Source organism: Syngnathus leptorhynchus, chromosome 3, assembly GCF_054491065.1.
Source record: "Syngnathus leptorhynchus isolate UIUO chromosome 3, UIUO_Slep, whole genome shotgun sequence".
In the NCBI taxonomy this organism is placed as follows: Eukaryota; Metazoa; Chordata; class Actinopteri; order Syngnathiformes; family Syngnathidae; genus Syngnathus; species Syngnathus leptorhynchus.
In genome coordinates, this window is record NC_141197.1 from 15481071 (window position 1) to 15505506 (window position 24436).

General features: G+C 42.6%; 1 protein-coding gene across 2 annotated transcripts in view; it reads right to left on the reverse strand.

Moving 5' to 3' along the window:
- The window catches only part of LOC147059488 (uncharacterized), a 168437-nt gene that overhangs the window by 33861 nt on the left and 110140 nt on the right, over nucleotides 1-24436 (reverse strand). For both annotated transcript variants that reach the window (XR_015065688.1, XM_085907955.1), the window contains one exon: nucleotides 16842-16988. Coding sequence is in view for 1 of the 2 variants with exons in the window: in XM_085907955.1 (XP_085764081.1) it covers nucleotides 16842-16988 (147 nt within the window). In the remaining variant the exon portion in view is untranslated. The remainder of the gene's footprint in view (nucleotides 1-16841; nucleotides 16989-24436) is intronic.

Here is a 24436-nt window from a genome sequence, read left to right on the forward strand (position 1 = left end):
AAGCGCCATGTAAGGGAATAAGGTTAATCTCAATTACAAAGTGGCCGCCCTAAATAATTGATGGCACATTCTCATAAGAGATGAACGAGAACCTGCGAAAGCGCACGACAGGACAAAGCCCTCCGTCAAGAAAGCTGCGGCTCTCTTATATTATCTGATTGGATTGAATAGAGGTCAACAGCGGCCGGACGCTTCAGATGACCCCCACCCCCAACCCCACCCTTCAAGCCCCGCACCCTCAAACATGTCCACTCCTCCTCCCTGCAGCCCTGAGTGAGCCGTCATTAGATTACACCAACGGTCATGACCGTAAGGATGCTCCATCACTTTCCAGTAAAGTCCATTCCACGAGAGCAGCGGGAGGCCAAACGGCGGCAAGGAAAACTCCTTCAATCCTGACCTGGTTGCTTGTGTATTAAATCTGACAAGATGACGTGGAGGCTTTACTCATGCCTAGTTCTCTGGATCACATATTTCAGCCACAAAACACAAAAGAAACACACTTGGAATGAGGCTACTCACAAGTATGAGTGGAAGTCTGAGCTTTACAGACCACACATCCCAGAATGCTTTGCAGCAGTTTAGGTCGAGGAATATGGGTGGAATATGGAGAGAATAATTTGATCAAAAAGGTAAGTATATTTATGAAATAGATGTCATGTTATTCAAGTAGTTTGAATATAATTGAAAACCACAAAATGATGGTGATTTTATTATTATTGTTGTTTTACCAACAAAAGAAAACACATGACTGAGTCGAGAGGTCTAAATTGATTTAAAAAAAGATTAAGAAACAAAAATCACATTATCCTGCAGCTCAAGCATCAATTTCTCAACATACTACTACTACTAATAGTAATAATAATTTATGGGAATACCATACAATTTAGGGATTAAACCTTCCTGCGGATTTGAAATTTTAGTGAATTTCTCAACATATTTCAAAACACCAAAATTCTCAAAAGAGCTAAGCATACTGGTCAGCCATTCTATGGAGACGCCACAACATATGCTCCATCGCAGCAGGGGAGCTAGCTTTTCATGGTCAGCTAACACCCCGCAAACCCCCACCTGCCCCTCCATGTCATCCCCCCCACTAGCCCCCCATACACGACCACCGTCTTCCCCCACCCAAGCAAAGACAATGGCCATTGGCTGCCTCTGACTGGATAACCTCACGGGTCGAGGGCGAGCGACCCCGCGGGCTTGGTGAAGAGTCAATTCTCACCGGTTCAAAGGTCGGGAGTAAGGTTCGCACCCCACCACCACCATTGCAACGCCAACGACCAACGAGCAGGTTCATGGGTGAAGAGAGGTGGGGGGGATGGGCTAGGTTGGAGCATGCCTGGATGCCTCTCAGCTTAACATCATTGGAGAAGTGTGAAGGCTTTGATTGGTACGAAGTGATGAGAAGGAGGAGGGGGGAGGAGGAAGGAAGGGTCACCTCAATGCCTTTGACCTCTGCACTGAAGCAGTGATGATTTTTCTCCATCCTATTTTTTGGACAGTCCATCCATCCATCCATCCATCCATCCATCCATCCATCCATCCATCCATCCATCCATCCATCCATCCATCCATCCATCCATCCATCCATCCATCCATCCATCCATCACATTAATAACTTCCTGCCTTGCGGGAGTGAGATCACGCAGATTCTTGTTTACTAAGTTTTTTAACTAAAACAAACTGTTTATGCGTGCAGTCGTTGCCCTGACATTGGGGGTACTCGCGGGACTTTTTCTGCGGCCAGGCAAGAGGCTAAGAGCTTGCTTACATCAACCACAAGACACTGCTGGCTGAATAATTAATGAAGACCTATTTACCAGCGCGTAAATCTAGCATTCAAAACCAAAAATGAACAATGAACTGAACTTAATCCCTTTTAAGAACTGTGTATACACACACACAAACACACACACAAACACATACACACAAAACCACAGATATACGTATACATATCTTTGTGTGTGTGTGTGTGTGTGTGTGTGTGTGTGTGTGTGTGTGTGTGTGAGAGCAGGGCTTTCACAGTAGAACAGTGCGCCAGAGAGAGATTGAAATCAATACTTTGTGCTCCGTCATTTGTCACATCTTTACAAGGCTGAAACCATCGCAGCGCCAGTCTATTCCACCTTGCCGTCATTTATCAAGTGAGCCCCCTTGCACACGCGTACACACACACACACACACACGCATACACACACACTGAGCTTTTATTTGTACTATCATCCAAATATTTAGGCCACAGTGGACAGTGCATAAGCAGTGGAAGAGCCGCTAGTTATTAACGGCAAAACAAGCAGGATGAAGGTCAGCACTGAAGATCCATTTTATGCTGGGTGATGTGATTGATTTGTATAGTCAGAAGCCACCAGTTACTTTTGCAACAACACACTTTTTCACTTTGGAGAGTGAACAAAGCAGCTTGTCCTTGAGTCTGCCAGATTCTTGGCTAGATGTTGACTCTTAACCGGGGTGAGGACATTTTTAACATCTTTACTGAATTTTGAAATGTGAGATTCCACAGATGGTAGCAAAATTAGATCTTAAAAGTTATTTTTTTTACTGCCCTCATAGTTTATGGGGTACTCTAGTTGACCAATAAAACACACACACGCATTCCCCCTCCCTCCAAACACACACCAATATTTCCACTGACAATTGAGTCTAGCAATCTAAACTTGACTCTGCAGAGTGCAGACTCGCACAAAGCGCCATCTACAGGCTGGAAAAGGTGCATCACACCCACCTCGGTGGTCAACAAATAATTCCGCCTCCCTCCCACGCCCCGCCTGACGCCAATATTTACAGCGGGCCTTTAAATCTGCCCTCAGGCCTGCTTCTGGCCATCTCCTAATGAGAGCTCCACCATTGACCACATCCTCTCCACTTCGATTCTTATTGGTGACATGTGCTAATAAGACAGGGGCAATTAAATACGAATGAACAAAGACTGCAACAGTTGAAGAGGGTGGGGGGTGCACTCAAAGGCAAATGCAATGGGGCCATGTTTAAATAGGCACTAAAATATGGGAATTAAATCAAACATTAATTACCTAAAGTAAAAAAATTCTCATGACTTTAATCATATTTAGCCCATTGGGAGAAGAAAACCGATTAACAGTATGGAAAATCATGTGTAATATATTGTGCTGCGAAAAATCTAGACAGCTAACGCTAGCTAGTAAGAGTGAAGTTCACACCTTTAGACACTGAGATGTCATCTGGCAACCCCGGGACAACGTCCTCCATTTACGGCCACTGATCGTATCACAGACATGTGTTTGTACTAAAAGTCGGACTTGACACACATTTAAGATTTTGAGTGCTGTTCTCGAGACAAGTGTGCGAAAATTGTTTTACATCTAGCAAGACTGTCACAACATATTGGTGAACTGAGTTAACAAGCTAATGGAGACTGAGGGCTGTACAATATTTTCACGTCCAGTGAGATAGGCTCGACTTAGTTTTGGTAGTTTCTCAGAACAAAGGGCATTCTGCGCCGTTGTGGGTGGGAACATATCTGACTTGGTTTGCATTCATGGACACTTTGAGACTGCCTTCCGCTTTGATCGTATACATTTCTAGACAAATCTTCCATGACTAACCAAGTAGTGGATCGTTCAAGCACCACAGTAGCACAAGAAGGGACAATTACCCGCAATCTTGCCGACTGCTAGCGGCACGGTGTCTTATGCAAGCGTTTGCGAGTGTGTGAGTGTGTTTGCGTGCGAGCACGTGCTCGTCAGCCCTTCGCGAGGCGTCAGGACGGCCCCCCTTGTCTGCCCGGCCAGTCATCTGTCACCATTACAGGACAAAGGCGGCGGCATCTCAGGGCCATTACCAAGATTGCTGGAGATGATTTGGAGTGTCCTCCTCTGCCCAGAGAAAATCATTTCCTCACAAAAGGGGGCCGCCCTTCGACTCCGAGAACCCCCGAACGAACTAAACAGCCGGAGTTCAGCCTCGGGTAGATGAGAGAAGAATGAATGAGGATGCAGAACAGGGAGTGGAAAAAATAATTAGTGCAGTCCTTCCTGGGGTGAAGGAAGAAATCAGTACAGAGTAATCAACTCAAAGTGAATCCTGCCAGATGGAAATGTGGAGCAAAGAAAGTGAGCGATGAAGTTGAATTAGCCAATTGCTCAGACACCTTTGTGTTTGGCGCACGCACACGCCGACACACACAAACTCACCACATGTTCACGATTCTGACACACATAGATCATGATGAATTGTGCTCTTGGCTAGCCTAGATTGTTTTTAAGGTTTAATTCAGTTTCTTCCTGTGCTTGGATGAGCAGCTGTGTGTGTGAGCGTGCATGTGTGTGTGTGTGTGTGTGTGTGTGTGTGTGTGTGTGGGTATACCCTATGCCTGTAAAAAGACAGACAGACAGACAGACAGACAGCAAGACAGAAAGCAAGAAAGAAAGACTGAAGGAAGAAGCAAACAGGCATTATGAATTTCCGGTCTAATGTACTGCAGCAGGTCAAAGAGGGAGAGTGAGAGAGAAAGTGTGTATGAGAGTGAGAGAGAGCCCATGTGTGTGTGAGTAAAAAAAAAAACAGCGAGCAAGCCTCTGGTCACCATGGAAATGACAAAACCTGATCAATACTCAAGGTTACGACCTCTATACCCTCTTCCCCACTTATTGCACTAGCCTATTTTTCCCATCCTATCCCTCCCGTCCCATCCCTCCTATCATCTATCCATCCCTCCTATCCCTCCCTCCATCACTCTATCCAGCCATCCTCCCATCCATCCATCCATCCATCCATCCATCCATCCATCCATCCATCCATCCATCCATCCATCCATCCATCCATCCATCCATCCAGAGATGGCCCCCAAATTCCCCATGTGGCTGCCAATAAGCTTCTAAAAGAGCTGTTGAATTGCAGTCGAGGAGAGAAAAGCAAATGGCAATCTCTTATCCGTCAAAAGCTCTTCTTCAAAAACCGTCAAACTTTTGTGAATGAACGAGCGGCGTTCACGTTTAGCGGTAAACAAAATGGGAGAGAAAGCAAGGAGCGAGAGGATGACATTAAACCGGTTAAAACCTCTCAGCCGACTGCACCATATATGATTTGACAAAGGCCGGCAAACTATCTAAATTGCAAGGTTTTTCAGCGGCTCGGCTGCCTAGCGCACCCACTGAGATGACTAGTGAGGCGTGAGGCTGTCAGCTGGCGTCAAAGCACCTTTCTCTCACCACTTTATTCTCCTCCTAGCCGTTATTGTCATCATCATCATCATCACTGCAGCCCTTTCAGACGCCAAACTTTGTCCCTTTATCCCCCTTCCCACTTGTGCCTCTACCTCCACACGCCACTGAAATTACCCTTTCATTTTGTTGTGCCATAAAATTACAGACTGGCCGAGATTGGACGCCTGTTTCTGACAAGGGAGGGAGGGGCGAGGAGGAATCAATGTTTTTCTCCTCTCTTTGTGTGTGTGTGTGTGTGTATGATCAATGTGGCATTTTTCACGTGTGTGTTGTCACGTCTCAGAGCGATCGCTGAGGATAATAATGGGGCTCTTGGTAATGCCAGGCTGCAGGGGCAAAGAGCCCCGTTTTACTGGACATGGCAAATTTGTCCAATCAGTAAGTAGGAAAACGACAAAGTGGCGCTGGAGGTGAGTGTGGCAAAGTGCGCAAGTTGATCCCATCACAGCACAACCGCACAGCCTTGAAAGCCTCAAAAGTCCAACGTCCCCCAAAGCTGTACAGTACCAGGCCAAGAAATGCACCTTAAAACTCAAAATACTTTTCCTCCTAAAACATAATAATAATAATAATAATAATAAAAACACTTCTTAATAGAGAAGACTTGCAAGTGGCGTCTTAGTGTCGGCGTTGGTTTTAGCGGAGACGGCGTCTGTACTTATCAAAACTACATCCTTCGATAAGCCCGTCTGGTCAATTAATAACCCGCATCAATATCAGCGTGTTTGAATAAGGTGCAGGAGAGTACGAGCGTAATGCCGCCGTTTCGTTATCGGCCTTCATAGTTGACATTTGGATCCGCTGATACACACTCACTTCCTTGTTGGCTCAGAGTCAAAACAAACAGTGTAGCTAAATGCTAAGTGTAGCCTAAATCTGTTCATCCGCCGCTCACGACTTTTCCCAAGAAAGCTTTTTGGACGCTCGCCAGCTCCCTTTCACCTGCGCACGAGAGCGCTAAGGTGACCTTTCTGCCTTGTGAATGGAGCCGCGCCGCTGACGGACCTCTTCACCTGCCGCGGCGCGCTTTTTGTGGCGGCGCGGCCTTGTGACGCTTGGACAAAAGAACAGCACGAGAAACGGCCGCGACTTTTTCTCTCTCGCCGAGGTGAGGCGAGGAGAAATGGGAGTGAAAAGGGATGAAAACCTATAAATGAAAATCAATAGGAGAAGGCAGGAAGGCATGGGGATGCAGGGAGGCTTGGTAATGGAATAGACTAAAGATAAATAATGAGGGCAGCGGGAGAGCGGAAGGGAATGAGAGAGAAGAGCAAAAGGAAAGAGACAAAGAAAAATGACGGGTGGCACAATGCATTCATCCAAAGCGTGTTATGTGGCTATTGGAATTTTCAAACATTCCTTTCAAAATCTTCTCTCATCCGAGAGATATAAACAAAATAGAGAGATCTGCTGCTCTACAGGGTTTAAGTCTGGTAATGAATGATTCTAAAAAGCTGCTTGTGTAGCTCTGTCTCCAAGTGCTGACTCAAGCAAAACATTTTTCAATTTAGACGCAGAAGCTGCTGAGCTCACGTGCTTGAGTTTAAGTGCGATAGAAAATAGATGGATAGATAACTTGGAATGAAGGTTTGTGATTATCAGGGAAGGCGGGTTGAGAGTTTCAATGTCTTCATCTGAACCTGAACCTCCATCCTGGAGTTCCAGTGTGCAACTCTCTGGATTCTGGACAAGCAGCAATTACAGCCATCCACACACACGTACAAACACGCGCGCACACACGCCGGGCGCTCACAAAGCGCAGAGCAGAGGCCGGGCCCACATGCGATCCTTCAAAGAGTTTGGCTGCTATCGATTTTGATGCCAAGGTTAGCGGCTCATTCAGGCACAGTGGAGCTTTCGGGAGCGCGGCGCCGAGACCTTGAGCTCAAACACACGGCCGCAGAGCCTCGGCCCGGGCCCTGACGGCGTCTCCAAGCGCAAATCACGGGCGCGCCGCAGAGACAAACAAACGCGGCGTACTGTGCGGACCGTGTGGGCCGTCCCTCCCCCCCGTCGACTCCTGCGGGGAACGCGGAGCAGGAAGGAGGGCAGGAGAGTGTGGGAGAGGTGCTTGTTGTGTTGGGGAGGTAACAGAAGATTAGTTGTGTTGTTTTTTTCCAGAGTGATTGAGGCTCTTAAATCCCCCTCCGGTGCACCTCCGGGCCGAAGACGTGTTGTGCAATCCTCGGCGTGCGCTTTGTGCTGAGCTGTGCCCTTTTTCCATCGCCGCACCGACTGCGATCCCGCCAATAAAACGTTCATCCAGCGCCGTGCTTAATGTGTGCTTCATCCATCTAATGAGTCTTCATTATGACAACATCGACCACACGTGAACCGGGCGAGAGCGCCAGAGAGCGAAAATACCCAAACGGCCGCGTTGGGATCATTCGGCCAAATCGAGGATTCTCTTAAGTAAATCGTTATCCTTCAATCGGGAGTTGAAATATTAGCACACTTTAGTACATACTGGACATGCCATCTCGTGCACGTGAATCGACATACGTCAACCTTCCAATGCAGTCATCATTGCGATTTAATCCCCTCACAGACCCCTCGTGTTGTGCTTTGAACGTGGTACAAAGCGTGTCGGGGGGCTTAAAATGGCAGCACAAACACAAAAAAAAAAATAGAAGAAAAAAAACCCTGCTGAGACTTTTGACCTTTCGGCTGGGATAACACTTTTCAAACGGCGTGCGAGGAATTAGGCTCGCACATCCACTCCAAACGGTCCTCGCGTTCCCTTCATCTGACAATTTTAATGGTCTTCACTTTGTTTTTTCCAACTTTTTTTTCATACCGCCACAACTCAAAGGGAACTGTTTTTTTTTTTTCCATTGTAATTCATCTCCTTGACGAATGCACTCACTGATATTTTTTTTTTTTACAGAATAATAGCAACTCTGCAGTGAATAGGTTGACTTTTGTGCTAGAATTCAAACATGCTTTGTGCAAAAAGTATTAAAAACCTTGAAGCGTATTAAGCAAATCACGGCGCCAGTAATACAGCATAGGACGTGCGGGATTACATCACAGGCTGCTTGTCTCGAGTGCTATTTCGTGGTATTGATTCCATCACTGCGCATTGAACGATGTAGGTGAAAATCAGATTGCGGGAACATCTTTGAGGGTTTTAGGGGTTCGGGGTTTAGCTGACAGAAAATCACACTTTTTACAAACGCACAAACATAATACATGTCATCACTTGGTCAAAATGTGACAATAGTGGACTGTGATGCTTAATGTGTGTGTGTGTGTGTGTGTGCCTGCTTCAACCTCCTTACAGCTCCCCTGCCCCCCAAACATTTTTCTTCTCACTCCTGCTTGGCCACTGAAGCCTCGGCGGATCAATAGCGGCAATTCTGGAGACATACTGCATCGCCATGGCAACCGCCCCCCGGTCCTATTCTATGCTACGCTACGCTATGCATGAGGGAAATTACAGTCTGGCTCATTGGCGTGCTTGTCGTCTGGTTGTTTTGAATGGTTCGTAGAGAACGTTGCACACAAATGGCGAGTTTGACGTGAATGTCAGAAATTCGGAGAATTTCAATTTAATTGAATTGTAATTGGTAAATGATAAACATTCTATGTACTTTAATTTTACTTCACCTCTCGGGGGAAAAAAAATAGCCTCCAAAGGTCAGGCCAGCTTTTAAAAAAATATTTCTGTGGAAAATATTTCAGAAAACCTTCAGAAAGGAATCACTGCAGGGTGTCTTATGAAGCGGCTATGAAAGAATACTTTCATCAAATTTCTCCTGAGCAAAATTCCGACGCAAGTTTTCTTTTAAAGTGCTTAAAGCAGCTACCTGTGGCACATGGCCTCGGGTAACGTCCTTTCTAGCAAAGTCAAAATCAATGGCAGATTCATGAAAGATACTTTCACTGTCATTCAACACTTCAAAATTTTCACCTGAGGCCATTTACATCTTCAGGGGATTGCGCAACATGGGGTGGGGATTGGGGCAAACATGAGCGACTGCATCCCATTTGCACCTTTGATCCCCTGTTGTTTCTGCTCGACTATGTTAATAAATAGAACACCAGCCAAAAAATGGAAAAAACAAACACAGCATTAAAATATTAAAATGTGGATCACAATGAGCAAAATAAGTATTGAAGTAATGGCCGCCACTTGACAACTAAAACTTCACAGGTCGTGTTGATCAATCTGTGACCTGAAAATCATCGCTGTCATGTGGAAATCTCGTATGTCCAAACACGGTCAATTTCACATTTCTTTCCCCGCAAATCAATTCTATTGGTCTGTTCTCCATTATACAGCACGCATTATTAACCAATCAAGCTCGGGAACAAATCCATTCACCATATTGAAGTGGTGTAAGCCGCCTCTTTGCCCGCCTTGCAGCATTCAACTGAAAATTGAAAGCCAAATTTGTATTTCGGAGTATTAAAGACTTTTTGGGTCAGTATGAGCGCAAATAAGTACAAACTTTCCAAATGATTATTTCCGTCATTATAAAGTCCATTAGAAGTTTGTTTTTATGGTTTCATACACATCTTAGTGGCGGCTAAAACATGTTTGGATGTACTAGTAAGACATGAGAGCATTCTTATCCACCTGTCCAAACTTAAATCACTTAGCGGCTCATCAAAAGAAAATCAGGCTGGCACTGTGAGGAAAGAAAAAAAATCAATCAAGGACAAAATCATCTGCCGCATTCACGTTGCATGATTCTGTGTGCTGAAAGGAGCCCGAGGAGAAAAACAAGCAAATATACAAGTCATCATCCTGCACTCCTATATAATGATCAATACTTTTTTTCATACTTTTTTTTTTAGCTGTAATGTGGAACCTCTCAGAGCACTTCAAGTACTGAGAGGAGATCTTCTAAGTGTATATCTTCAATAAAAACAAGGCAAGAAGAGGCGAGACAGTGCAGAAAAGTATGAAGAAAACTCTTCCAAAGACTTTGCCGAGTTTATTATTCACAATTGAGCTCCAGAGAAACTTTACGATACTAAATTTATATTTCGGGTACTACATTTGTCCTGCATGTTCAAATCTGTAAAAACGCATTAGGCCTACTAAAGTTGTAGTAAAAGGCAAAAAATACTTCCATCTAGGGGTCAATCGTAATATTGCAACTTAAAACTTTACAGTGCGACATGATAATTAAGTGGTATAAGGATCTGGCCGGCCCGAGAATACCCAAATATGAAACATGTTTTTTATTTGCCTCCCACAAAAAAAAATATATATATATATATTTTTTTTAATTATTCAAGGGGCCACTGAGAGTGTTGTTCCGGATTCCTAGTTGCTCAAAGCTGATTGAAAGAACAAGCTGGGTGAACAATACCCCAAATTAAGTTTGCGACTGTGCAACATCCTTCATCGAATTTTTTTCCCTTTGATTAAGATTCCCACCTGATTGCAACCCATAGAAAGGTGAGCAAACATGGCGTAAATTAGACACCTTTAATCTTCCCCAATCGCTTAGAGGCTGTGCATCAATGCGTGTCATCCATCATGCAACCCAGACAAACGGCGCATCAGCATTCTGCGCCAAGACAGCCAGACATGTTCCACCTCTGTTGACAACTAAATCCCTCTCAAAAGACTAGCGGCACTCTTAAATGGAACCATTCATTTATTCTTCTGGGGGGGTGTCCGCAGGACAGGAAGCACAGCTCCTTGTCAACACAAGCCACGCAGATTCAGGCAAGTGAAGAAAGTGGATGATGGACTTGCACGTGTGCGGCCATGCGCACAAACACCTGCAGCCGCGCGCGCTCGCGGAGGTGTCGCTGTCCAGGGTAACCCTGGTAACAAGTCACTACAGCACACTGGAGCTTATTACTAAGTGCTTGACCCGCGCCTTGGCCCGCTCTCAGATTGAAGGAGCCATCTTGTGATGGCCAAACCTAATCCCCAGATGGAAGGCTTGTTTAATGGATTACTATCTTGTGGCTTCTGCGTGGCTACACTCAGGCGCGAGAAGCCTTGGCGCGACGCAACAGCACACAACACACGACGACGGCTGGAGATTCTCTCACCGAGCACGTTTTATTTTGTGGACCTTTCTATAAGCCTCTGGTATGACATTTCTCCCCGTACAGTATGTTGTTTGAAGTTAGAAACGGTGCGGAATGAAGTAGCATGTGGAAGAGTGCGACACCTTGAAATTCCAGACTCGTATTTTGCGCCTAAAAAGGTTCTGATTAGCAAACCCGCCGTTTGTACCCCTGGGTTTTCCCTTTTTTTTTTTTTATCTGGTGGAATACCTTCACTGGCACTTAATACGAGCTAGCAGACAGGTTCACTTAGCGGCAGGCAGGCAGACAAAGAGGAGCCCACTGGAAGCGCCGTTGGAGACGGAGCCCTCCCTTGAGCAAAGTCATTGACAGGACAAACATCAGAAGTCCTTCTCGTTGCCGGGGCCTCTCTTTCTCTCGTCAGTATGTCAAAGCACACCCCCTTGACCTCAACGCCCAAAGTCCCCCGCCCCCCTCGTCACACCAAACATGGAAAAGGGGGTGATACAGTCTGTGGTGACATTCATGCACGCTCACACGCAAGACATTTAGCCGAAGCTTGTGCGACAAGACAAACAGAAGAGGTCCGTGTTGAGGGACTCTTTGGGGACCTTTCAGAGTAAAAGGATCATAAAACGGGAAAAAATAAATCTTTAATTACCTGTCCGACACTCAAGTGTGAAATGACAGCCAAGTATTCTCTTTGTGAGCTTCCTTAATCTGAAAATGTGTTAGTGAGCCTCACTAACTGAAGAAGATTTTCATTCAATTATTGTGATAGTTCGGCCGGCTTTCAAGTGATTGCTGGAGCAATGCTTGGCTATTGAGTTTTATGTTATGCACAAAAATCTGTAGCTGTCATTGCGGAGGCTGATTTCAGCAAGACGAGAAATAGGGTGGGTAAAGTGAGCGATAAATCTTGATCGTTGTTTTATATTGACAAAAACAACTCACCGACGTGTGATGAAGAAATTGTTTTTAAAGCACCATAAAATGTCTCCAAATATGTCTCAATTCAGTTTATAGGTGTGTTTTGTTGTTGTTTTTTTTTAAATAGATTTGACAAAAAATTCATTTTGGGCCTTTCTATGGTTTATTTTCAAAGTCAACCCAATTTATGTACTACTAATTTGCTTCATTTTAAATCGCATACAAAAGGACATTGCTACATTTTTGCAAGGGGGGGGGGGGTTAATCGCTTAAAAAGTTTGGAACCTCTGCATCTTTTAAAGCACATTTGGACAGCATGACACTCGCAATGTAATCCTATTGTGAGGGAGCAGCACTTTCTCTGTCATCATTAGTCGAAGTTAAAATTCCAACAACCTCTCTGAGCACGATGAGGGGAGTGCTCGAGCGGGGGGGTGGCGGGAATTGTATCCCACGCCGGACCAGGGCAGACGGGGGTGGCGCCTCTGCAATTTCATTTCGTTTAAAAATACTCGCCAAACATTGTTAGGGTTGCATTAAAGGATCCTATGTTAAAACAGGCGAGAGGGCGCGATCGCGCGATCGCTCTGCTCCGCATTATCCGGCCTTGTTGGGTTATGCTAGACGCTACACACGGCGGGAGACAGCCCATACTAACTACATTAAATCCCCACCGTGTTGTTCGATATATGGCACCTGTGGATACACGTTTGCGAGCCGTTGTCTGTAATTACTGTCTGAACAGCAAAGCAAACAGACGCTGCTAGGAGCCTCGGACACGGTCAATGGGGAAGCTCCCCATCGGCAACCTTCTGAAGGGAGGCCAGGCCGCGAGGAAGTCCGGCAGAACTTCACTAATGTCAAAAGTTGTACTTTGCTGTCCACGATCTTTCCACATGAAAAATTCTACCTTCTGGCATGAATGTAAATGGAAGCAATCTCCACAGCTGCATTAGATGCATTCCCATCGTTCTCTCAGAAGGAAGCAATTTTGTCGTCAAATAAAGATCTACACTACCAACAAAATACAAAATATGAGGGCGGGGAGATTTTGTGGTCCAAACATCATAAAGATGCAAAGAGAAACTCACACTGTTGTTCATCTTTCAAGGTTTGAGAGGTCATTCTTCTTCCGAATGCACAAATGTGGAATCCCTCAGCCAACCACACAACTCCTTGGAAAAATTCATCTGTATGTGGCAAGTACACTATTGATTATTTTTTTTTTTTTTAACCCCCCCATCTCCCAACCCCTGCTGTCGAAACAGCGTGAGCGTGTGAGATCGGGTGGGATGTTTTTGTGCGTCTCTTCTATTTGTCTCTCTGTCATCGCTATTTGAGAAGGCTGCAAGCGCTCTGTCTTGATTTGCATTTGCAACTTCAAACCCCTGAACGACCACCGACATACTTTGGGAAATAAAGTTTTTCAATTTTCTCCTAGTACAAGCTGAATATCGTTCATGATCATGAGGTATCATGCATTTTACGCCTACAAACAGAGCGAGTACATTTTTAATCCACTCAAGCAAATCGTGGGTCAAATTGCTTCCACGGGTTAAAAATCTACAAAACATAAATAGTTGCTGGATAGTTGTGATACCTTATTTGGCCAGGTCGCCCTCATAATCAATCAGTGAAGACTAGCTCCATAAGTTAGGTGAGCCCTGATATTTTACAAGATAACATATATGAGCATGTAAAACAGCATAATAGAAATTAGGAGATAATGACTGAGAAATTGCAACGGACACACAAAGTATGACCCACACACACACACCACAGAGAGGTCAGAGCACAAGTCTCGGGGGTCTTTCTTTTTCCTTTTGTGTTGGTCCGTGCGGCCCGTGTCACTTCCGGCTAACAGATGGACATGGACCCTCCCCTTATGGACTCTGATTGACTCCCCAAATCAAGATGGATCTGGGTGCATTCACATTTGCACCCACTGAAAAGGCCCTGCACATTCATCAAAATGACACATGGGAGAAGAGGAATATAAGAAGTCGTCGAAGAAGAATTGATGAGTGTGTGTCTGCAATGCGGACAAACAGTATGGCCAAATACAGATTTTTAAAAATGTTATTGCAGTGTTTGGGTTGGTCACTGACAATTGCGAGTAGCCTCCGAAAACCTACAAAGGTTTACCTGCAAGAGGCAGTGTGGTGACACAGACTGTCAGAAAATGCAAAGCATTAGAAAGAACAGAAGTGAAAGACGAAATAAAGAAGCTAGGCTAACTGTTAGTTTGTTTGGTAACTACTGCAGTTCATTGCAGTAGCATTGCAGTAGGTGAAAGAATTTGGAAGAACTGGTTACTCTAACTTAACCCTGGTTAGCAATGAAGTGTATTGGAATAGACGAATAAAAGAAGAGGAAGAAAAATAATAAAACTTTTCATTTCTATGAACCCATTTAAAATGTTTGGCATTATTTGTTCAGCATTAAGTTAGCACATTTGTGTTAGCTGAAACTACACTTTTATCAATATGAGAACAGGTGCTAAGAAGTGTGTTTTGACAAGTTGAAATATGTTTAAAAAGAGGAGGGGAATAACTGAAAAAAAGCTTTTATATAGTCTCCTATCATTCTTGGTAAATGAGTGTTCACTGTACTGTATTCTTACAAACGTCTTTACACTCATGCCAATGGGTTTTTATGAGCAAGGCTATTGCTCATCGATTAGCGTTCTAATAGATAATATTAGATAATAGAGTAATAATGCAGCTTTCGCAGAACAAAACAGCAGTTTGATACTCTCATTGAATGACTTGAATCCCCTTCTGGGATTAATCGTTGCGCTTAACCATGACGAAGCCATTCAGCACCTTGGGCTTTTATAAATTTACTTAATCTTCTTATAACCTTTTTTTTTTTTTTGGTGTATCATGAGACCCAGGTGGCGAAAACAGTTGGCACCGGCGCGACTACCGCCTCTCTCCCTCTTTCGCAAAACATCGAGTGCATTGCAGGAACAAAACCTTGGCGGATCAGAATGAGTCCTTTTATCAGGCGTTGGGCAGCCCAGTGGGAGACCTTGAGAGCCCAAACTGTGTTTTAAGTGAGACTGCAACTGGTGAGGCCATTATCCTTTCACTCTTGAACCTTCCTCTTGCCTGTATATGCGTGCACATATGTGTACCCATATCTGTGTGTGTGTGTGTGTGTGTCCTTCCCCTGCCTTGAAAGGCCCCGAAGCCTCGGGGAGCCGTGGAAAATCAATACTCTTCGGCAGCTCCCCCCTCTTTATTCATTTAATAACTCACTACCATTGCATTACTGTTCCACTGATCTCCCATCACAGAGCCCAGACTGACACCTTTGTGCTCTTTCACCACGCTGGAGTTTGATGTAATCAGTTCAACCTGCACCCTCGTGCCTGACACATGCGTCAACGGCGACTGAATATGAAAAAGACCCGAGTCAAAGAGGAGCGTGAGAGGGAATGGGCTTACAGGAAGTGGGCTTCAAATGGGTGCGAGGCGAGCGGGGGGAAAAAAATGCTAGTGATGTGAGGACACCTGAACAATGGACTGTCATCAGGTCTGCTAGATCGGAAATTCTTTGTTCTTTGTTGTTAACAGATGATTTCAAATATTTTGCATTAAGCTAAATTGAGTCACAGACATATTAATGTACTGCAGGAATTTTACTTAAAAATAGACAAATGAAATGGGTTGGACAAAAATCACGCTTTCCTTTATCTGGATATTTTCTTGCACAACCTTTAAAGTACGTGGATGTAGGCAGCAGTGTCAAACAAAGCAAAATAAAACTAAACTCAAAAAACAGGTGTGATGATTATGTACATTATCCCGAACTTACATTTTAAATGATGACATGAGAATGAATTCCAATCAATATCAGTCCAATCGTCACAACGTTGTCCCGGAAGCATTTTGGATTGTCGATATGCATGTAAAAGATTTCTTAGCCTCATCATTTTCAAGATATTTCAGCAAAGTAGTGTGTGAGCTTAAATAAAGACAACAACCTAATGCACATGACGTGAGTTGTTGCATAATGTTCCTTTTCACCAGGTGAGGACTTTAATCTGTGTGAGAGTCACGTTGCTGCAAAATGTGTGTATAAGTGTGTGTGTGTGTGTGTGTGGCAGTGATGTGAGGTAAGGAGGGGTGGGGGGGTGGTCGTGGGGGTGTGGTCCCCCCGTGCGGGGCTGTGAGCAGAGAGCAGGTGGGCTCGGGATGGAGCAGAGAATCTGTATTGATTGTTTTTGTGCCTCTGAGCTGTTTAGCCATTGTCGATGCTGCCTCGACCAGCTGAGAGGCAAATTGCAGCGTTTACACCGAGAGGCATTTTCTTCTCTTTTTTTTAATCCATTTATTTATTTTTTCCATCCCCGCCTCCCACACTTCTCTTTTTTTTTAACAATAGCAGTTGTATCTACTGTCTAGCATGTCTGAGGAATTTTGACTGCTTTATTCAGTTCACAGTCTTTGACGCAAGCATTCAGGAGAAAGTTTTCTTTTTTGTGTCAACCAACAGATCGTTCATTTTAGCACAGCTTTGATGTGCACTATGTGCATCCTGCTTTAATAATGCATACATGTGACAGATCTCATTAATGTTTCATGCAATATTTCCCCTCACAAATATGTCAGGAGAGCTTCAATCATAAGGCACGATATCAACATAATTACTTTGAGAATGTAATAGTTGTCCTACCTTGTGAAGTTTGGAGGTTTGCGACATTTTTTTTCCCCCACCACCCTTGTATCAAAAGGAGTTGCATGTATTGCTGAATCCCTTCTCCAGTGATTAAAAGTCAAAGTAGTCTGATGAGTCATTGCCATTTTCATCATTGCTAAAGCTCTATCAAGAAAAGAGAGGAAAAAAATAGACAGACCATAATTATTAAGTATAAATGAATAGAGACGTACAGTAACTAAGTTTGTTAGTCATTTTACGCAGTATAAGATTAATATATTATCAGTCTATGCGTGTTGCTCCACCATTTGTGTTAAGATTGGCATTATTAGTTAGCCCATCTGTTGCACTTTGCACTGTGTATTAGCATTAAGCTTGGGGACCTGGGGTTAAAAAAGGTATCATTTAGGACTTGTCATATAACCATAATGTACACCGAATTAAATATTTATCCAAGTAAAACAATTTGCATAAAATAGTACATTTTATTTATTGGTCAACACTGCCTCTAAAGGTGAAAGTCTCCACTTTGATCAGAAATCCATAATGGCAAGTGAATTTGGGAGATAAAGATGAAGGAAAGTGCCGCTCCGGTGTGCAGCTGTACAACATCAACAGACAGGATGCAGACAAGCAGACGGCAAAGCAATGTGGCTGATGTGTTATCAGCCCGGAGCACAAAATGACGCCTGTGCCCGTTTACAATGTTGTTCTACCTGATAGTCGACGCCGGGCGGCTAAAGTGTGTGATTTGATGATGGTGCTTGAGCACATTAGGCACACACTGCAGTGTGTTTGCTCATCCAATCACCAGCAGGGAAAGTTAATGGCATGAGGAGCTGCTGTTTGCCAAACGCACCATTGATTGATAGCCCAGAGTGCCTCGATGCCTTCGTATTACTACAGTATGGTATAGTGCAGCAGTGGGCTAGCGCAGTAAAGACTATAGAGTGTTTGTGTGGTGTAAAATAGTCAAATATGGTATAGTATTAAAGTCTACGGTGCAAGATAGGGGTTTGTATTCCCCCTATCCTCCCAAAATACGCTGAACATGACCAGTGACCAAGGACCAGTATGTGTTGTGTTGCTGCATGGCTCCATGCGGCGAGCCTGACATTAAATCATGAATTGTGCTCGTTTGCATGTGTACGTGTGTGTGTGTGTGTGCGCGGGATTATTGATCGGCTTACGCAGCTTTATAGCACTCTGTTGTAAATGTCATGTTTTTACAGGCTACTGTTTGATATAAGCGCGATATAAGTATTTGCTCGCCGGCGCAAATTGCGAGCAGTCGCACCATTACTCAGCAATTAAAGAGGCTTCCGAATACTACTGTATGTGGCTTCCTGATGCGGCCAAGTAAATAAAATGCGGGCCCTGCACCATCTTTACTGGATGTGGCATTAAGTCCCTTCCTCTCATGTTTGATGTCAGTTTGCCTTCATTTTTGTAAGGGGGCGGTAGTTTATACCTGCAAAATAACTGAAATAACACAATAAAACAAATATACTCTTCATTCAAATAGATTATTTTCTCCCATCAGGGCAAAACAAAAGAAAGTAACTGAAATGAAGTCTTATTTCATGAACAACAACTGTTAAAGAGCTGAGCCTATTTTGAGTCTGTTGCTAACCAAAACAGCAGCATGTACCAAAGAACATCTTTCAGGTGAATTAATCATTCCTAAATGGTAGATAACGTGTACGTGAAAACTCTTCAGTCAAAGCTGTAAGGTGACATCCTTGATCGCATACTGATAAAAAAAAAAAAGAGTAGCACATATTTATAATATGAAGTGGAGTCCAAGGCAGGCAAGTCGGGCTAGTTTCATAGCCCTTTACGGAGGTAGAGCTCCTCTAAGTGGTTAAACTGTGCAACTGTGACTATATGACAAGTTTATTATTGCACCAAGGAAAAAGTGTTTACACCTAATTTTATTGCATGTCAACATTGCAAAGGATTTCTTTTAAGAGTAAAAATGCTCATTTTGTCATTATGCTGCAAGGTCCTCATTGTTTCTGTAGACATTATGACCTAAGCCCTAGTAAATGAATATCTTAATACATAATTTGTTAAATCTTTTTTTTTCAATGTTTTGGATTCTTCATATAACGTTTTGGAGTTTTTTAAGTGTTTTTTTTTTACATTTATTTTGTCTTCATCCTTTTAAAAATATTTTTTAAAACTGTAGTTTTGTGTGTTTTTATTTTTAACATTTTATTTATTTTTTTAAACATTTTTTTGTGTGTTTTAAAATGTTTAATGTTTTGAAGTCTTTAGAATCAATGTGACTGATGAACTGCGATAAACATAGTATAGGAATTGTTATCCATAGGGAATGAAGGACAATTGTACATTTGTGAATAATTTGCATGACGTTGAGTATGTCAGACACGTTTTATTTTAAGCCTAAAAGTGCTTGAGTGATGTCGAGAGCTCCTGGGGAGATCACCAGATGAGAGTGTTGGTTTTGTGAATATGCATGGCTCTCTGCATTAATTCATGCATGAACAAGATGTGCAAATGTCAGCAAACGATGGAAGAATGTATATACTATGACTGGCCGCCTGCAGAATGAAAAGCTGAGCCTAATGTGCACCTTCCAGATGCACGCAAATAAAAGCAGTGCAGCACTGGTAAAAAATAAAGCAGGTTGTGCTCAATGAAGCAGGAAAAATACGTAACTCATCACTTGTATTACAGTGCCATCTAAAGATGTCAAGTGGCTTTGCAACTATTTGCAGCCAGAGGTGTGTTTGATAACAAATATTTTATCATAAGACATTCATAATAAATCATAGTTTATTTCTAATGACAATATAATTTTATTCACATAATATGAGCAATACATATTATTATTATTATTATTATTATTATTATTATTATTATTATTATTATTATAGTAATCTTACAATTCATTTGCAACTACTTTATTAATATTTGCATTGGATTTGTAATGGAGATTTTTTTTCCTGTAAATAATATGGTCGTATTCCCGTGACATTGCACTTTCACCCCATTTGTAACCACAATCATACACCAGTGGTCTGATATGGCAGCAATCTCATTAAGAGTAACTATGCCACTCGGCCTCCTTCGTTGACCTCAATATACTGGAGAAGCATATTGTGTAGCGAAAGTTAAAGCAATTTTTTTCTGATCGACAGCACTTGACCTGCGGATCGACAGCACTTGACCTGCCCTTTTCCATTAGGGCTTTTCTTTACAGCGATTTCAATTTACTTGTGATTGTATCAGATGGCAAATGATCACTAACGTGACTGAGAAGGTTGAACTGTTTGGGTCGTGGCTTACTTTCCTTTTGTGGTAATATATACATTTTTTTAACTCCGTTCAATTATATATATATATATATATATATATATATATATATATATATATATATATATATATATATATATATATATATATATATATATACATATATATATATATATATATATATATATATATATATATATATATATATATATATACATTTTTATTTTATTTTAGTTTCACCTTTATGTATGTATTTTATATTCTGGTAGTTTTTCCTGCAATGCAAAAGGAAATAACGGTTATTCAAATGAGGGGGTGGTCCTAATTATATATTGAGTTTAACTACTAAATGTGGTCCAAATTGAAGCCTTACCAGACCAGTTTTGGCCTGTGTGCCTCGTATTTGACACCACAGATCTTGATGTAATATGTATATGACTACTAAATGGCTGAAACCAGAAGACTGCGTGTGTCGCTCTTGACAACTAGAGGTCACTGTTATCCTGTCTACTCTACCCTGTCGCCATCACTTGGGGCGTTTCCCCACACATTCCATCAATGGCTGGGAACATCCTCTCCTCGATCAGCACACAAAGGCTGGCACTAGGGCAGGGTCTTTTGGAGCAAGGTGATGTTACTCCGAATAAATAAATGACAAATAATCTTGGCGGGGAAGGTAGCTACCTGCTGAGTCGACACATATCTTTTTCTTTGTACTGCAGGGATTCACAAAAACTGGTCGTCAGCTGTTTGTTGATGCCAAACAGACGGGGGTGCGCGTGAGCAAATTGAATCCGGGAGCTAATTTGGGGAAGGGAGTATTGACGAAAAGTGGAATGGATTGAAGGAAGGCTGAGAAGTGAAAAGAGTGACAATATTGGTAAATTGCACCTTTGAGTTAAACATTGTGGACATGCGGGGGACGTATTGGATTTTGAGAGGTTTGTTCATTGTTGATACCTAGTGCATAGGTGCCATCTTGATAACACAATTTGACATTTTAATGCGGTAGGGATGATGACCGTAATTTACTGAGACTATGGACAGCCATTTTAAATTTAGTTGTAGTCAGGTGTGGCTTTGATCGCAAGTGAAAATTCAGATTATGAGATCCATTGCGGTTGACGACGACTATGCATTTCTGACTAATACGTAATTCCGAAGACATTTTGTGGCAACTTTGTGGGACAAGTTGGAGAGGTCCATAAAAAGCATGCTCGGATGAGTTTAGTATAGAAGCAATTGGCCTCTTTTGTCCATTAATAACCCCTGACACCAAAAGGTCAAATATTATGACATGATAATACTGCTGATTTTGTTTTTGTTTTGAATCCAAACAAATCCCTTTCTCTTCATAAGCATGAGAAAAAAAACTCCAGTTGAGAAAACAAAACATAAAAAAAATTAATTACCTTTGTGATGTGATCTCAAAATTTGAAAACTGAATTTTTATCACATCATGCATACCTGAATGTGAAACATGAAAGTGAATGAATAAATAAATAAATGATACAACTAATAAATGCAAGCGCTGCTTTGGTTTGAGTTTTTTTTGTTGCACGCACAACGGAATAGGCTGCAACAGGGTATTTACTTTTTTAGCCTTCAAGCAACAGGGAAAGGCCAACGTCAGCCTTGTCACGAGTTGTTGCAATTGGAATGGATGAGTGGCCCCAGGCTGTTTATTGTGTGTGTCTGTGTGTAGGCTAGTGAAGACTATATACAGTATATACACAAGTGTCCACACACTGCTGTTTAATGCTGGTCACTGTGTCAGAGCAAGCCTGCCCCGGTGGTGTCATAAATTACAGTCTTCGGCGTGAGGCTGGCGCGAGAGCACATGGGCGACCTCGACTTATCATCCTGATTGGTCGGATGCTCGGCCTGCCGCGGAGGCGAGGTTCGGCAAATCATAATATTGATCATACAGTATGTACATTAGTTGCTATGTATGGAGGCTCTCGTTAGGTTCAGAAGTATTTGGACAGTGATGAGGTTTTGGTGGTTTAGGGTTGGGGTGAAATAAAACAATTGAGATTTGCCTTTCAACTTTGACCGGTTTGACGTGGTTTGTAAATTCTTCTTATAGAGACCGCAAGAACATTTTTACTTTTTTTTTGCGGAATTCTCGTAGTACCGTTTGACTACGTTTTTGTCTGTTCGTTTTTACTCTTTGTGCTATTTGGTGCGAGTTTTGTGTACTGTCTAGTCACCGTGGGACGGTGGGGAACGTAATTTCGATCTCTTTGTGTGCCTGGCATGTGAAGAAATTGACAATAAAGCGGACTTTGACTTTTGACTTTGACATAAATATAGTTGCAATTTAACTACTCAGAGAAGTCGTACACCAGTTTCCGGACACAAAGCAATAATTAGGACTAACGAACTTAATCAGTTGTGAGCTGATGGCTAATTACGTTTCAGGGACAATGGAATGACCCTTGATTGATTACTCTAATTCATTATACGACTTTGTAGAAGAAATGTCACAAATCCAAGTGGATTCCTGCCACATTATTTTTCCCCTCGCTGCCGTACTCGCACATGTGAGATTTAATGTGTTGCTGCATTCCAGGGAAGCAAGATACACACACTCGTGACAGGCAAGACGTTCCTTTGGGAATTCCGAATAGTGCGGCATTGCTCTTCTTTGACAAGGAGCTCAACATCTGTTGGTTAGGGCACCACTAGGTCCAATTCAGATGAAATGAAAGGATATAATGGCATCTCTGTTTTGTATGTAATTCAATATGGAATATGAATAAAGTATATCAAAAAAAAAAAAAGAAATCTGACATGGGTGATGTGGGTGTTCAACTCCCACAACACGCCCCCCCCCAACAAACCCACACACCCACAGCAGAGTTCCCTCCCAATGGGTAGCAAGGTCACTGAGCGAATTAGCATTCATCTAATCTTATCTAATCTAATAATGCCGTAATAGGAAACACACGCACATGCATTGTCATTAATTTGGTAGGGAGCAAACTAAAAAATGCATTTAGATGAAGTATTAATGGAGTTCAGCGTAGACGCGTAAACATAATTGGCGGTACCATTCTTGATTGCCTCTCTCCACCGGGAAGTTGGAGAGGAATGCCGCTGACAATTTGAGAGAATTTCAATTCTTATCCAAGCCGAGCATCTGCATAACTTTAAGACCCCGGTCGAAGAGACAACATACTGTAGTGTAAAATTGTTTAAAAATATACAAAATTGAAATAAAAATGCAATGGAATGACATTATCTGGTTTAGATTGGCATTTTTTTAAAGAAGATATATAATAAAAAAGGACCTTTTCCATTTCATATAGAAAGACCCAAGTGTGTCACCCGTTATCATTTCAAAACCAAAAGATAAGGAGAACTCAGTTTTGATTCGCATTAGCTTCTGATTACAGGCGAAAGTGGCTGTGGTGGATTGGGGAATATTAGTGTTTGCTGATGTGTCAAAGTGAACTGTTATATCTCCAGATTTTTCCTGGCAAAAGGACAAGAATCAGCCTGCCAAACGTACAGATGAATTTGAGAGCTCACTGGGATTTTCGTGACCGCCATAAATATGACGCAGTGTTTGGCAGATATGTGTGCGAAGGCAGGTTAGACACAATGTTGGTAATTTCACAAATGAACACATGGTAGCAGATCTGCAAGAGGGAGGGCTGCGCTGTAGTGAGAGTCGTCACAAACGACATCAATCATGGCCATATCAAAGCGGCTCCTTTTATTCTATTCAAATGGGGGGTGCTAGTCACGCACTAGACTCAACCAGGTGGATACATACATACAGTATGTGCACTTGACAACTGTCCCAAACCCCCCCCAAAAAACTGTGCTGCCGCCCAGTGAGACAATATAAAAAAAAATCCAATATAATTCAGAGGCTTTGATGTTCACATTATGAATGAAACTTTGTCTAACATCCACCAGACGTCCACAGAGCTCATAATTTGTTTCAATGCATCTCAATCAAATCCAATGACACATCCTTGTTGCACTGGGACACACATCTTAAATAAATAAAATAAAGCTGCCCCACCAGCATTAAGACCATTATGATCATTTACAGGGGTTACTTGTTGCCCCATGTGAGTGTCACTAATATGAACAGGGAAGATGACCGCATTTAAAGTAAGGTCATGTCTGCATTAATTCAGCGTTCATATGTATGGTATGCAGCCGCGAGATACATTAATTAAAGCAACGGTCGGTAAACTGTATAAAAACACCCTGAAGGTTAACTAATGGAGAAAGGAGGAGCATGGTTGCTTTCAGGTACAAGTCAAAGGTGCATCTGGATCAGCTATTAAAGCACTTAAAAGGTTGAATGT